The sequence below is a fragment of the Spinacia oleracea genome, chromosome 4 (genome assembly GCF_020520425.1).
Source record: "Spinacia oleracea cultivar Varoflay chromosome 4, BTI_SOV_V1, whole genome shotgun sequence".
In the NCBI taxonomy this organism is placed as follows: domain Eukaryota; kingdom Viridiplantae; phylum Streptophyta; class Magnoliopsida; order Caryophyllales; family Amaranthaceae; genus Spinacia; species Spinacia oleracea.
The window spans coordinates 87,003,388-87,018,613 of NC_079490.1; the positions used below are offsets into that span (position 1 = coordinate 87,003,388).

The window sequence follows — 15,226 nt, forward strand, 5'->3', positions numbered from 1 at the left end:
TTCCGCCTTAATCTCGTATTAATTCGATAAAACCCAATTGTAACAGGAACGTATGTTTTTGGGTTTTCAATCGCACTTGGGATTAAAAAAATGATGAATTGACCTTAAATACTGCCTCTTTTGATCTATGGTCAAATGGACCAAAAGAGAAATGTCGCCAGGACGGGGGTGTACTTTGTATGATCTACCTCTTGTCATCCGTTGAGAACGTGGCAGAGTGGTTGGAGGTAAGACTATTTAATTTACATGTGGATATAAGTTGTTTTAATTTTTTTTTGTTAATCACTACACTAACCGTGTGTTCATTAATTATGACTAGGGCTACGTAGAGGAGGTGAGGGACGTCCGGAATTACATGCTCGGACGGCTAGTTACAAACCCACACAATGAAATCAAAGTGGACGAGCTAATAAGGAAATTGACTGACGGGAAGGATGCTTGATGATTAATAATTTATAATCGGACAATGATGGTTATTGATTTGGTTGTATGGTAGGATTTCATAAACAAAAAATTTAGTAACGTATTACTCGCAGCATAACTGCGTGATTACATGTTAAACATTTTCTAATGTTCATTGGTCTTATTGGCACAATTTCTTAGTATCTTTTAACTACAAACACCGACAATCCCCTCTTCAGTGATGTTGAACATACATGCATCTACCTCTAATGATGGTGAAAATGTAATGTTTATAAATCTGTCAATTTGTTGGGTACACGAATTAAATCTTTTGGACAACATTAGACGAGTGCGTACATTGCGTGTCCATGAGGCGCCCAAAGCCGGACGGACCTTTCTCCCGGACGATATAATGAAATTTTGCGTTGTATCGTGATCAGATGGAAATACGTCAATCACATTGTTAGCCACAACAACGGCAACATGATTGGATGCGGCAATTGTACGTAACCCATAACCAATAGCTTGTATAAGATCCTTTCTTTCGGTTGAGCCAACAACATTGTTTTCAAAATGACCAGTGAACATACTACCTATTGAATCAATAACAACAACGCGGATTGGCGTTGATGAATTTTGAGACAATTTAATAAGTTTTACAGTCCATTCTAGCACATCCGTTATTTCATGAGGAGTGTCAACTTGCTTTGTAGTTATGTAATCCAAAGGATTTCCATTTAATGTTTCAAGGTCCCCTAAAACATATGGAACTAATCTACTTAAACGACGTATGGGAAAGGGACCAAGTGAATGGATATATATAGCCGAGGAACAAATACCACCCCTTGAAGGCGGCAATTGACAAGAGAGACTAATTTGAAGGCAAAATTGAGTCTTACCTGATGCATTTTCGCCACACACCTCAGTCACTTCACCGATTGTTATTCCCCCACTCAACATCGAATCGATTTCACTGCATCTCGTTGTGATTTTGTTTACACTTGTAGCCATTCTTTGTGATGTAGTAATCTCTTATAATTACTTTTTCTTTGAAATGGAGGGATTGAACACACCCTTATATTCACCTAGTTCTAACATGTCATTGATGGATCATGTTGTTTCCAATAAATAATATTCATATATTACAAAAAATAAGGGGCTGACTTTTGCATGACATGGGAATGCATTTTTTGACTACAATGACCAAACACATCATGTTTACATTTGGTAAGACTAGTATAATGAAGTCGTTGTTTTTATAATTGTTTCCCAGTGTAATAGATTCGTTGTATGTACATTATTAATTAATATAAAGTATACAATAAATAGTATTGTTGCCCACAAATATCACTGGCTTAGCCTCACTGTCACAATGGTTACTCTTTCCTCCTCATTGAGCATATTGTCTACCCGTTGGTTGTGGGTTCGACGCCTAATACAACTCATTTTGTATTTTTTTTTTACACTGACAAAGTAATTGAGGTTACATCAATTACATATATAGACATAACGTAAAGTACATAGCAAAAAGGGAGGATTGGATTAAAAAATTCAATTCTTAAAATACCGTTTAAACGAAAATATATCTTTGAAGAAATCAAATTAAATTACATTTACACAAAACATTCACAATCTGGTGCGCCAATCGTTAATATCAAATTCAAATGACTGTGAATAATCCTGAGACAAATGTAATTGGGACGGGTGTGCTTGAGAACTTTGAGAAGGATGTACATTAGAACTTTGTGGGACGTTCTCCGCATATGTACCCCCAACGTGATTCGCGTGTTGTTGCCTAGCACGGTAACTTGGAAGATTTCCAAATGCGTTGCAAATAAGTTCCTACATTGCACAAACAACATTTAAGTAGAAAAGTAAAGTTATATTTCCTAATGAGGACTTGCATATACGATACGAATCACCAAACAAATAAAATATAAATTTTACCTCATTAGCAATAACTTCCTCTTCAGTAACCACTTTTTTGTTCTTAGAATTCCCACCGGCCTTTCCACCAAAAGGAGCATTCCTTTTTGTCTTTGCCCTACCAGTATGCCGTTTGTCAACCGGTGTTTTGATCCTGTTCTCGTCCACGACCGGTTCTACATCCCTTAATCTGGCTCTCTCACCAAATTCTCGTGGACGTAGCCTTCGACGACCAAATACATTTCTCGCATCTGGGTCCCACCAACATATAAGGTCGTCCCCTTTTTCCCCAGTCTTTCGTATTCCGACTACATCCTCCATTTTTAGCCGCACAACATCCATAGCCTCCTTGTACAACCGAAGTGCATCATCATTACGCATAGCTAATTCAGACAAGTAATTATGCCGTTGTGAAAGCTCTTTGGCTTTGCCCAATCTGATAGATTCAAGAGGGTCGAAGTAAGATACTCGAATGCTCTCGTACGACCTAACACACTTCATCCACCGTTGTAGTATGTACTTTTCTGGAACAAATTGAAAATCCTCTACATCCATTGCACGCATTATATATCTACAAAGTATTCCCGTAAATTCAAACAAGTTACAAGAGCAATGTAAATCACCATTTTCCTTATCCACCCTAACATCATAACTTTTAAACCTTTTCCGCCAAAACGGTGAGGTTAGTTTTTCATCAGCTCTATACAACACCACTGATCCATGACATGAGGTTTTCGTGACATTTGTGTGTGTCAATCCTCTACGCTCTTTAACAACCTCAGCAAACTTCTCACTAGTGTACGTCTTAACCAATACATACTCAACTAAAACACTCTTATCAACATCAATCTTAGCAGGCTTATCAATGTTATCAAAATTATCCTGTTTCTCTTCCTCAGCTTTTATCCTCATACAATATTCATAATTATGAATGAACAAAACTAAACCACAATCTAAGTTCACGTGAGTTTTAAAAAATCTATTCATACCCTCACTCCTTTGTGTAGAAGACATAGCTGCCCAAAACTTTCCTCTATTATATGCCGGAGCCCACTGACGCCTGTTATCATACGCGTCCTTCATCCACCCAGGACCCCTTAAACCGTACTCATCCATCACATGACACCAAGCTTCATCGAACTCATCTGGATCAATCAGATCATGTATTGCAGTTCTGATCAGGGTGTCTATTTTCTTCCAATCACTGAGACTACCTAGGTTCTTACTAGCATTCTGGAGCATGTGCCACAAACATAGTCTGTGACGGACGCCCGGGAAGACTAGCTCAATTGCTCTACAAATTGCTTTGTCTTGGTCGTTTAAGATGCCTAGTGGTGCCTTCCCCATACACTTCAGGAATTCTTCAAATACCCAAACAAATGAGGGAGTATTTTCATGGGAAATTAAGGCCGCAGCAAATATAATTGATTTGCCATGATGGTTTACACCAATGAATGGAGCAAATGGAATCCGATACCTAAAACAATATAAATGTATTGGATATTACTTTTTCAAACAAATGGACCAAAGTACAATTACAAAGAATTTAAATCAATAAAAACTTAATTAAAACACGTACCGGTTGCATGCGAAAGTAGTATCAAAAGTAATAACATCCCCAAAATATTTGCATGTACCCCTACTACGTGCATCCGACCAAAATGCATTCGTAAAAACACCATCATCATCTACTTGTATTGAGCTATAAAACTCGGGATGCAAATCACGTTGTGCCTTAAAGTAAGCATCGAGTCCTGCGGCATCTGCAGCACTAAATCTTGATGAACGACGTTCGACGTTGATTGCGTTCCTCAAGTCTCTATTATTAAATGTAATATTTTCATAACCTCCCTTTTCAATTAGATGCGTACCAAAGTTCTTACTTATGCTAACACCACCCATGTCATTGATCATCGCCCTCTTAAATGTAGTACCGTCTATACATCTATAATTAACCATCAGTCTACTACAGTCAGGATTTAAAGGATGAATGTGTTGCAAGTCACAAGTCAATATAGTAAATAGCCCATCTCTACTTACACCGTAAATATTCATCTTACAACCGGTCACATTAGACCCAACACCTTTTTTCACCCCTCCCTTCTTGCATTTTAATCTAATAAGTTCCATCATATGCGGCTTTGCCTCATACTTTCCCACACCAGACTTAGATACTCCCTTTTCTTTGTACTCTTTTTTCAGCTTATTACTTTTGATAAACATCTCAAATCCTTCTTTGAAGGCATACAACTGACAAAATTCGAAAAACTCATGGCCCGTTGTAAAACACATCCCTACACTAGGGGGGTTAACGATAACTTCTTGTCCATCAGTTATTAATCTATATTGTGAGCTTTCAGGAACATTTTCATTCAGATCAGGGACACTTTCGTTTAGGTCTACCCAAGCCATACAGAACTCCCACGTATATCACTGTTGTACAAAATACGAAAAACGTTTAGGGTTTTATAAAATGCTGCCAAACGTTTAGGGTTTTATAAAATACAACAAACAAACAAATTATATACAACGATTTTAGAATAACCACTTAGTTTAGTGTTTAACCATATAGGATAACATACAACTTAATAACATTCTTAATACTACGTAATTATAGAATGTATGAAATAAACAAAAAAAACACCTTGTTTTCTCCGTCGTGCAGATCTACTTTCTCACCAAAAACGAATTTATCAAATTAACATGAAACTACAATTTTTCATTAACTCATCAATATCTGCCAAACAATCAAGATTCATCAATATCATGAAACTCCAATTTTTCATTAATTCAAACAAATTTAACTACCCAAAAATAAAACATTCATATAGCATTGTTATTTTCAGGAATTAATTAACTACATTTGACAAAAACAATTTAACGAAAAACTTACATTAATTTCGAAGCGAGATTTCGAAGCTGAATTTCGAAGCTTAATAATGTTGTAGCAGCTCTAAATGTTTTGCTAAAAACTTTCCTGTGCGTTTTTGTTTGTGGCAAACTAGATAAAATGGGAGATGATACAACCCCTTCAGCTTTGCCTTTATTTTTTTTGCTGAACCGTTTTCCAGAAAATATTACCGTTGAAGGTTGAATGAGCTTTTTTTTTTGAAAGTTGAAGATTGAATTTTTATTTCTTTTTTTTTTTTAATTATTTTGCTGCTTGGGCGGGATTTGTTTTGGGGAGGAAAGGGGAGGTAATGTTCCCGCTTGAAAACCCTAAAGGGCGGTTTATGCCAAATATTTTCCCCCTAAAACCAAATGCATTTCCCCCTAAAACTCAATTAATCCATGCTTATTTGGACCACTAAGATGGCAGTGTACCTGGGCCCCAGTTACCCCCAGTGTAACTGTATCATCTCCCAAGCTAGAGAGAAGTAATTTGTAGAAAGAAGGCAGAGCAAAGATAGTTTTAGGTAGGTGGGAATGAATTGAATGCCCCTTTTACCTTAATTGGGATCTGAACTATTTATAGGGCTAGGGTTCCTTGGGAATTGATCCCATAGCCCTAGTTGTAGGATGTGTTGCCTTCTGGGGATTGGAACACGTGTCCAGGAGTGATAGTGTGGAGTAAAGCCTGATGGACCCTTTGGACTTGGGCCTGGCCATGGATCAATTGGGCTTTTATAGAGGGAACGTCCTTGTATTGTTTAAGTAATGAGGTTTGGGCCATCATTTAATCCTTGGACTCATATGCCATATGTAGATGGGCTATCCTCAGATTACCCTTGTCTTTGGGCCCCTTATTGAAGTACGCCAAGCCCACATCATTTGCCCCTCATGAGGAGTGAAAACTGACGTTAGTTTTTACTGCTCTTGGGTTATCCTGTGCCGTAGTGACGCGTGGCAATGTTAATCATTTCTTACCCCTCTATAAATAAGTGGCCATTTCAAGTGAATTTCCCCCTCATTTCTAGAAATCTTTTGAGAGCAACAAAGGGAATGCGATTTCCGGCGTCATTCAACCACCAGGGAGCGTTTTCCACCGTTGCCTTCAATCCTTTGTTCTTGGAGTTCTTCATCTTTGGGAATTCAATTTCTTTGGAAGTTCCCTCTTTAATCCAACCGGTAACTTTTCTTTTGTGGAAACTTGTTTGTTGATTTTGTTCATTTTATTTTCCTTCCCTGTCTATGGTACGTCGGCCCGGTCAAATTTCGAGGACGGCGACCTGTCGTTTTGACGTCTTCACTTCAAAAGTAATGCCCCCGCCCTGGGCCAATTCTTCAGCATGTGCAGGACGTCATGGTGCGAATAGGTGAAGATCCATGCTTTGAGGGGGAATCTTCCTCTCTTATGGAGGAGGACGCCCCCGTATACGAACGTGCAGAGGGTGCGACAGCGGGCCTGTCCAAGAGTGAAGAAGGTCACCTTCACCCCTGTGAGATCTTCCCTCTTCAGACGTGGCTGCATTACCTGACTGTGCAAGGGGCTGACTATGGCGCGTCTCTAAACTTGGGCCCTGAATACAAGTTTTGCATGCCAGGAGGCATGGACTGCACCAGTTTTGGCTTGGTGGAAGGGGTCACTAAAACAAGATATTTTTATTCTTGATCAAAGATAATATTTTTATGTTATTTTTTATATAAAATTGGAGTAATGTAAAAAATTATTGAGTAGTTACATATTCAAACTCATAATTAATTCAAATACATTAGTTAACAATTTTCTATTGTTTAAAAGTATAGTTGTATAGCAATAAGACTGGCAATTTGGGATACATTTCATATTGGAAATCGGCAAGCAACTTCTTAAAAAAAAGACCACATAGCACGTGGCTTGCAAGCGAAGAACTTCAATAGTATGACTTTTTTTTCCTTATTTCTTTGCGATACAAACATAATTTATATGTGAGATTAATAATAATTTACATATATATCAGGTTTATTTCTATCGAGTGGGAGATTTAGTCGACTGTACATGACACACAAAGATGCGACTAGAATTAACTTGGTGCAATGGTATGGTGTTTTCGTAATTCTATAATTTTTATCAACTACTACTATTCAACTGATTTGTAAATTATGTGACATGTTTATTTATAGGTATGCGAATGATAACTTCACTCAAAGGAACTTAAAGTCCATTTGTAAAAGTGGATTGTCAATGCATCATATACACTTTTGACATCAAATGCTCATCGTAACACCATCCAAAAGTTTGGTGCCATAAGGACGGTAAGAATACTTCATTGTAATATGCATTTTTTCACAAATTCAATCCTTCTCTCTCACTTAAAGCATACACAATGCTTCAAAATTTTAGATTTTTTATTTCATTAATAGATATTTACGTAGTTTTATTTGGTAACAAACACTTATTTAGAATAAAGTGTCATTTATATTTTTAATTTCTTTATTTAATTTCTTTATTTATTTATTTATGTGATATAGGTGATCATGTACCGGGTGTTTTGAATATCCTCATGCTCAAAGACTACAACTCTACACGGTGTTTGGAATATCCTCATGCTCGAAGGATGTTGGTTAAGTTGTAAAGTTAATCTAAGTTGGTCATTTCATTTTCTTCAAGCGTATATAATTAGTGTGTATTACTTATGAATTTGGTTTGTTCAACTTTAAGTATGTAATTATTACAACTATGTTTTTAATATATCTTCGTTTTAAAATATTAACAATCTAATATATATATATATATAAAGGGGAGTTTTTTCAAGAGATTTCGGAGCGCCACGTATAATTTCCACGTCATCCCATTTAATTAACTACTTCGTTATCGATAAATAATATTAGAATCCTGTTCGCATAGTCCTGTCGTATTTTAAAAACTGATGTTAATATTTCCTCGGATATATAACTGATGATAAAATTTTCGTCGATGTTATCTTATTAATATGATAAAGATAGGAGATGAACATCATACTTCTACCTCCTCCCTGTTTTGTATATATATATATATATCACTTTTATTCTTTAAATTACCGATGACTTTCAAATATCGATGAAACTGAGAAGAAGCCATATGAAGTCGCCATTGATCAAAAGAACAAGACGAGTGGAATTTAGATGTTTTGAGCTACCACGGTGAATTTGCGGGAAATTACTTTGAAATAATTGTCTCAGCTGATTTTTTCTTTAAGTATGAGAGTGACTTGCAGTCTGTGGTCCAATCTCTTTTACTTTCTATGGATGTAAAGGAGCTTCAGCTTGTTAAATCTGGTCTATGCTATGGAAGTTGTATTCGTTATGCTTTCGTGACGCTTCTCAGATCGTCGGGCTACGATGCTGCAGTATGTGCTTCAAAATGGCAAGGTTGTAACAAGGTGCCTAGAGGTATAATCACTTCCTGAAAATCTCATTCAATAACATTTTTTTGCATATTCTAAATTCTCGGTTAAATTGACATTTACGGCAGTTTAATAGTAGTATTTTTTGGGTTTATCCCGATTGTGAACTTATTGATTGTCCAACTTCGTTCGTGATAACTGATAAGTGTCAACTACAAGCATGTGGAATGATGTTGAGAGAAAGTACACGTGTGTCATAAATGTTAAATGTTTGATGATGTTAGCTGTTGTAATTTGTGGTTAATGTTTGCTGAAATTCGTTTGATTCATGCCGAATGTTGGGAAAACAGAAATAGAATGTGCTGGCTTGAAGTTGGAAGTATGTATGCAATTTTACTTAACGAGGTGTGAGTTAAGATCACTGTAATGGTTGTCGTTGTCTCCTTTCAAGTTTCAGCTTTCTGGTTTGTTTGTAATCATTCATTAGGTTGTCGTTGTTTGCTACTGGACAATATGGAGAACTATCTTGCTCTTTCTTCTGTGTGTTGATAGCTTTTATGAATGATGTACCATATTCTCATTTTTCATAGTTGCATTGCCCGTTGCTCACGGATGCAAGTGATGTGTATTCCTATCAATAATTGATGCATTTGGATGGGATGCGCAAAAAGACTAGGTACAAGAGTTCTGTAAAGATTATGGCCAGGAGCTCAATCAGGTCCATGAGCTCAAGATGTTAGCATTTTGAAGTTCCAAAATAGAGGGTTACCTCATTCTAATATATATATATATATATATATATATATATATATATATATATATATATATATATATATATATATATATATATATATATATATATATATATATATATATAGAGAGAGAGAGAGAGAGAGAGAGAGAGAGAGAGAGAGAGAGAGAGAGAGAGAGGAAGGCTCATGTGAGAACACCCCCTCTATGTGAGAACACAATCTTATGTGAGAACAAATCTTAGCCTTTGGATATTTTCTAATCTAACAATTCAAAATCAAGGGATTATTAATGGCATTTTTGTAAATTTGTTGAATAATTAGCCAGCAATTTTTTCTCCTTTTTCACGCTTACTGTTTCTCTCTCTAAAACATCAAAACTTCATTTCTCTCTCTTCATTGGGCAACCATTAAAGCTTCAATCAAGCTCAAATTTCTCTTCAGTTTTGTTCTAATAACTGCAATTTCACTCCAGATTCTCAAATATATTCATCGAATTTCAGATTTCGTGAGCTTAAAGGTATGATTTCAATTTTGTTTGATTTTTATTTTCAAGATTTTGTGATTTTAGACCGATTTTGTTGAACTTGATCGCATTTTGGAAGGAATATTTGCACTTTAGTTCAATTTCGTTCTTCATTTTGTGCTTTTTTATTCGAATTTGAATTTTGCGAAATCGTAATATATGAGATTAGAACATGCTTGCGAATTCATATTGCGTAACATTCGAAATCATGTTATTCTTTGGTTTGATTTTGTATATTTTATGATCATTGTTGTGCTTTTCTTGCATTTTATTTTCAGATTGATCATTATTCTAATTGTTTGAGCTATGAATTAGAAGTTCTTCATATATAGTCCGCTATCATCAATCACCATATCTAGGAAGTGTTCTTATTACTATGTCTACAGTTTAGTGTTCTGAATAATTGTTCATTATGTTCAGAATAATTGTTTTAAATCTTCTGAATAATTGATGTGTTTGTTCTGAACTACAATGCAAATTACAAGGATTATTTTTGAACAATTTCTTCCGATGTTTTAAATAATTGCTTTTCCTGTTCTGAACTTTTATTTATATGTTCTATGTTATATTATACATGTTATGAACTTCATTTTCTCATTCTTTTGTTGATTATGTTATGCGGAGGATGTGGGGAGCTTTGTTACCATGATATGCAAAATTTCCTGGACAAAGTGAAGTGAACATGTAAGTTATAACTATTAACATGTCTACAATTTCTGTGTTATTTCTTTATTGTTCTAAATAAATGTTAATCGTGTTCTAACAAATATACATCATGTTCTAAATAATATACAACATGTTCTAAGAAACTCTGCATTGCGTTCTAAACAATATGCATAATGTTCTAAACAATATACATCATGTTCTAAAACAATGTACAAAATCGTCTAATTTGTTTAGTACTTTGACTTTTTCTTGTTTAGTCTTCTTGACACTAAATCGTTTTTGTTATTTTCAGGACTTTGTCATCGAATTGATTTCTTCAAACAATACTCGATTTCCGTATTTTTCGTGCAGCTAGAGTTGATGATCGATTTTATTTGTTACATCATTTTCTTTAAGTTTTGAAGAATTATCTAACATTTCACTCTTTGATACATCATTTTTTTATATCTTGTGTTTAGTGTTACATTTTAGTTTATCATTCTGTATGGATAGTGTTACGGTTCGAATTTTTATATAAATATAAATGTTTTATCCTAAATGTATTGTGGTTTTGTTGACCATGTTCTAAAATTAAACATCTTTTGGTATACATATTGTTGATCATTTCTAAATTTTTACATCTTTTTCTTTACATAGAAAAATAGAATAGAAATTATTACCGATCTTTTTAACATGGTTTAGCTAGTAGGTTTGTGAAGTATTTGACTTCTTTTTAATAGATTCAATAGCGGATCACATCACAAGTCTATTCATCAAACTTTCAAACAAGGTTAAAACTTCAAGCAAATAAATCTATTATAAGTTAATCAAAACCATCCGAGATCGAAATTGTCAGTTTACAAATTCTAGAAATTAAACACAAAGTATTTACATGAAATTCAACATTTGATGCTACAAGGACTATGATAACTTCAAATTTGATTCTCTATTTCCCATTTCGTTGGCTTTGAAATCATAACATGATTTTCATCATTTCCCTTGTGCGCTAATATCATGCCACAATACTCAACCTTGGATCTCTTCATTTGCTCAAACTGCAATGAATTAAAATTGGAATATTAGAAAAATTAAAATAGCATATATTACAAAGTACATGTTCTGAATTCACAAAGTGTAAATGATATGAATTCCCAAACTAAATGTTCTGAATTCCTAAGCTAAATGTTCTGAATTCCCAAACTAAATGTTCTGAATTTCTAAGACAAATGTTCTAAAGTCCCAAACTAAATGTTCTGAATTGACGCAGACACACATGAAAGAGTATACACACATGCAAGTAATTGACACAATACACATAACTACACCCAACACATAATTGAAGACATCACAATCTCATATGGGTAAGTGGATAAATATCGTGATTTAAAATGGTTTAATTAGCACAAATTATGTTAAAAAACATGTAAGGCTTAGCACAAATTAGGTTAGAAGAAGCATGGAAGGCTTTAACACAAATTAGGTTAGAATAAGCATACAAGGCTTCATTTTCCTTTGTTCTACAAGAACTTTGTCAGCTTCTGTCACCTTTTTGGGTTCCTTCTCCTTTTTAGCACATACACTCTTTCTTGTACATTTTGTATCTTCTACTTGTTCCTTGGGTGGAACTTTAGTTTGTTCAAGAATAGAAGAACCAGAAGCAACATCAACTTTTAATTTTTCAAAGGTCCATCACCCCTGAAACATACTGAAAACTCATTCAGTTGTGTTTTGAATGTTTTAAAGTATAATATATTAGAAATAACATATTTTCTGACTTTACTTATTATGTTTTCTGAATTTTTGTAGCATATGTTATGAAAAATTTCTGAATTTACTTATTGATTGTTTTGGACTATTTAGCATATGTTTTGAAATTTACTTAGCATATGTTCTCTATATTTGTTCTTCATATTCTAAAAGTCAAACAATAATGTTCAAAGCATGTAGTGTACTGTGCATTTTTAGCAACATAACAAGTTATCTGGAAAAAAGTTACTCACAAATCTAAGGGTCATTAGTAAACAAACTAATAACAATAACTAAACATCACAGAGTAATGGATTGGGCAACGGCACACACAAGCAGTCAATTAATAAAGTAGAATTTGAGTTATCAAGCAAGTATACAAAAGCAGAAGCACACCATAAGCAGCGACAAGACATGTATTCCATCAATTAAAAATTTGTGCGAAACCTTAAAAGCCATACAAGTATATAAGAACAAGATCCACACGGTTAGTAAATATGGTGACATATGAACAATAGGATTTTTTTTACTTTACTTAGCCTATGTTCTGAATTTGCTTAGAAAATATTCTGAATTTATTTGCAAATGTTCCGAATTATATGTTCTTTAAGTTTTAGTACATGTTATAATGTTATGAATTTATTTGCAAATGCTCTGTATTTATTTAGAATATGTTCTTTAAGTTTTAGAACATGTTGTTATAATGTTCAGAACATAAAAGTTCATCAAGAAACCAACATAACCAAGAAACACCAAAAAAGTTGTACAAAATCTAAGTAGAATAATAATTAGACACAAGAAGCCAACGGTAGTTGGTTTGATAACACATGACTACGCACAAGGTTCAAATATGGTAAAAGTAAATAAGATATAATTCCTTCCATTATCTTTCATTTTCCAATACTTGAATCATCACTATCCCTAAACTTTGATGTTCTAAAAGGTAACTTTCATGTTCTGAACATTAAACAATTTTGTTCTAAATAGCGAACCTTCATGTTCTAAATGTTGAACCTTCATGTTCTAAAGAATTGAGAGTATAAAATATTACCAAACGTTTACAGGGACGTCCTTCACAAGTGCTTGTTTGACAATAGGATTACTTGTGCGTTGTGGCTCTGATGTTTGGGCGTCATCTCATTTCCGACATTCGAATTTTCTCTGTTCAAACATTCCGAACATATAACTATAAGTTTTAGAAAATCTAGAATTAATTCATAAAATCAGTAAATCTGAAAATATAGAAAAAAAATTCACAAATTAATTAAAAATATCATAAATTAATCACCTAAACATTCAGAGATTCAAAAACTAATCACAAAAGAATTTAGAAACATGACCATTTAGTTCAAAAACTAATCACAAAAATTCAGAACAAACTGATTCTTAATTTGAAAAATAATCACAAATTTTCAGAAAATGAAATAGAACATTCATTCAATTAAATACTTACGATTCTTTTCGATCTTCTGAATTTGAGCTGTGTTTTTCTTCTGTTTTTTTTTTCACAATTTCATCTTCTCTTTTCATATTTTTCCTTACAACAAAAAAACAACACAAATTAACTTAAATTAAGATCTTAAAACTAGAAAATTAGTGCGAATTGTATATTGTTAATTGTTTACCTTCTTCGATTGTAGGTTTTTTCGATTTATTTTTTTGGATTTTCTGCTTCCTTCATCTCCAATCTTAAACAAATACAGAAAGTTAGGTTAAAGTAGGCCAAATTTGTAGAAGAAAAGACGAAATATAAAAAGAATTCGGCAAGAACTAATAACTAAATCGAGTGATTTGAAGCTTCATCGTCGTTTTTTGAAGCTTTAATGGCAGTTTTTTTGAGGAGCGAGAAAATTCTGAGGGAGAAAGGAAGCAGGTTGAATTTCAGAAAGACAGTGAACAGTATTTTTAGAGAGAGAAACAACTGTCTTTTATTATTTGGTAGGTGGGAGGTTATTTGCATTATTGTCATTAATTGTTTTTAATCCTAGCTCTTGAATTTCATCTAATCCTACGGATTAGATTCATTCTCATATATACTAGTATACTCACATAGAGACCTATTTTCACCGGATCCCTTCCCTATATATATATATATATATATATATATATATATATATATATATATATATATATATATATATATATATATATATATATATATATATATATATATATATATATATATATATATATATATATATATATATATATATATATTTATAAAGGTAAGGAGAATAGTACGGAGCCCCTCCGCACGAGGAGTTCTCCTAAGTAATCACTATCTAAAATGGAAATTAACTGAGGACTATTACAAGCTTCAATACATATAGTGTTTCTAACTAGATGACCCACATTTGCTATCCAATCTGCTGCTCGATTAGCTTCTCTGTAGACATGCTTGATATTCCAAGTGTCAAAACTTTTGATTATTTCCAGAATATCCTGAATGACGAAATGGAGTTTCCACGGGGTTTTCCACGTTCCTTTGACTACATTGATGACCATCATATTGTCTCCTTCAATGTGAAGGTGCTTGATGTTGAGTTTTTTTGCTTCTTGAAGGCCTTTGTGAAGGGCACAAGCTTCTGCCATAAAAGCTTGTGTGATTCCTAGGTTGTAGGTATAAATACTGATCGGGGCGCCATTGCTGTCGCGAATAATGAACCCAGCTGCTGCTGATGTTGTTTTGCATGAGCCATCAAAATTAAGTTTGAAAGTACCCTGAGGACGGGGGTACCAACGAACTAACACAGGAGGATTTTGAGTAACATTTGTGTGAGTGTGTGAAGTGAGAGGGGTACCCTTAAGTTGATGCTGGTCGATATTAATTCGGAATTGCCATTCTTTGAAAGTTGAACTGGCTTTTAAAAATACTCGAAAAGCGCTAAAAACAGTGTTGTTAAAAATACAGTCGTTTCTCTCTTTCCAAAGAGCCCAAATGGTGAAAAGAAACTTGCAAAGGGTTATTTGATAGCTTTTTAGATAGC

The 15,226-nt window shown here is 34.0% G+C and overlaps 3 protein-coding genes and 1 long non-coding RNA gene across 4 annotated transcripts; all 4 read right to left on the bottom strand.

Moving 5' to 3' along the window:
* Positions 1–609: 609 nt before the first annotated feature.
* Positions 610–1,413, bottom strand: LOC130471681 (DNA repair protein XRCC3 homolog). Its single transcript, XM_056841943.1, has 2 exons — positions 1,302–1,413; positions 610–1,157 (listed from the first exon to the last, which is right to left on the bottom strand). The coding sequence occupies exons 1-2, from the start codon at positions 1,411–1,413 to the stop codon at positions 610–612; spliced, it is 660 nt and encodes a 219-aa protein (XP_056697921.1).
* A 505-nt stretch (positions 1,414–1,918) lies between these two features.
* Positions 1,919–3,332, bottom strand: LOC130459261 (protein FAR1-RELATED SEQUENCE 6-like). Its single transcript, XM_056826513.1, has 2 exons — positions 2,350–3,332; positions 1,919–2,244 (listed from the first exon to the last, which is right to left on the bottom strand). The coding sequence occupies exons 1-2, from the start codon at positions 3,313–3,315 to the stop codon at positions 2,029–2,031; spliced, it is 1,182 nt and encodes a 393-aa protein (XP_056682491.1). The 5' UTR covers positions 3,316–3,332; the 3' UTR covers positions 1,919–2,028.
* On the bottom strand, positions 3,320–4,740 carry LOC130471682 (protein FAR1-RELATED SEQUENCE 3-like). The gene is made up of 3 exons (XM_056841944.1): positions 3,908–4,740; positions 3,401–3,805; positions 3,320–3,344 (listed from the first exon to the last, which is right to left on the bottom strand). Exons 1-3 carry the CDS (start codon positions 4,738–4,740, stop codon positions 3,320–3,322), a joined length of 1,263 nt encoding a protein of 420 aa, XP_056697922.1.
* A 6,550-nt stretch (positions 4,741–11,290) lies between these two features.
* LOC130471518 (uncharacterized) lies at positions 11,291–14,152 on the bottom strand. Its single transcript, XR_008932079.1, has 4 exons — positions 13,865–14,152; positions 13,693–13,776; positions 13,291–13,400; positions 11,291–11,548 (listed from the first exon to the last, which is right to left on the bottom strand). It is a non-coding gene; the product is annotated as an uncharacterized lncRNA (long non-coding RNA).
* Between the last annotated feature and the right edge of the window lie 1,074 nt (positions 14,153–15,226).

Coding starts and splice junctions, on each gene's coding strand:
- LOC130471681 (XM_056841943.1), bottom strand. CDS start 1,413: ATGGCTACAAGTGTAAACAAAATCACAACGAGATGCAGTGAAATCGAT. Junction 1,158..1,301: donor GTGTGGCGAAAATGCATCAG/GTAAGACTCAAT, acceptor CATATGTTTTAG/GGGACCTTGAAACATTAAAT.
- LOC130459261 (XM_056826513.1), bottom strand. CDS start 3,315: ATGAATAGATTTTTTAAAACTCACGTGAACTTAGATTGTGGTTTAGTT. Junction 2,245..2,349: donor AGGAAGTTATTGCTAATGAG/GTAAAATTTATA, acceptor TGTGCAATGTAG/GAACTTATTTGCAACGCATT.
- LOC130471682 (XM_056841944.1), bottom strand. CDS start 4,740: ATGGCTTGGGTAGACCTAAACGAAAGTGTCCCTGATCTGAATGAAAAT. Junction 3,806..3,907: donor ACTACTTTCGCATGCAACCG/GTACGTGTTTTA, acceptor ATATTGTTTTAG/GTATCGGATTCCATTTGCTC. Junction 3,345..3,400: donor CCTGGGTGGATGAAGGACGC/GTATGATAACAG, acceptor AGTTTTGGGCAG/CTATGTCTTCTACACAAAGG.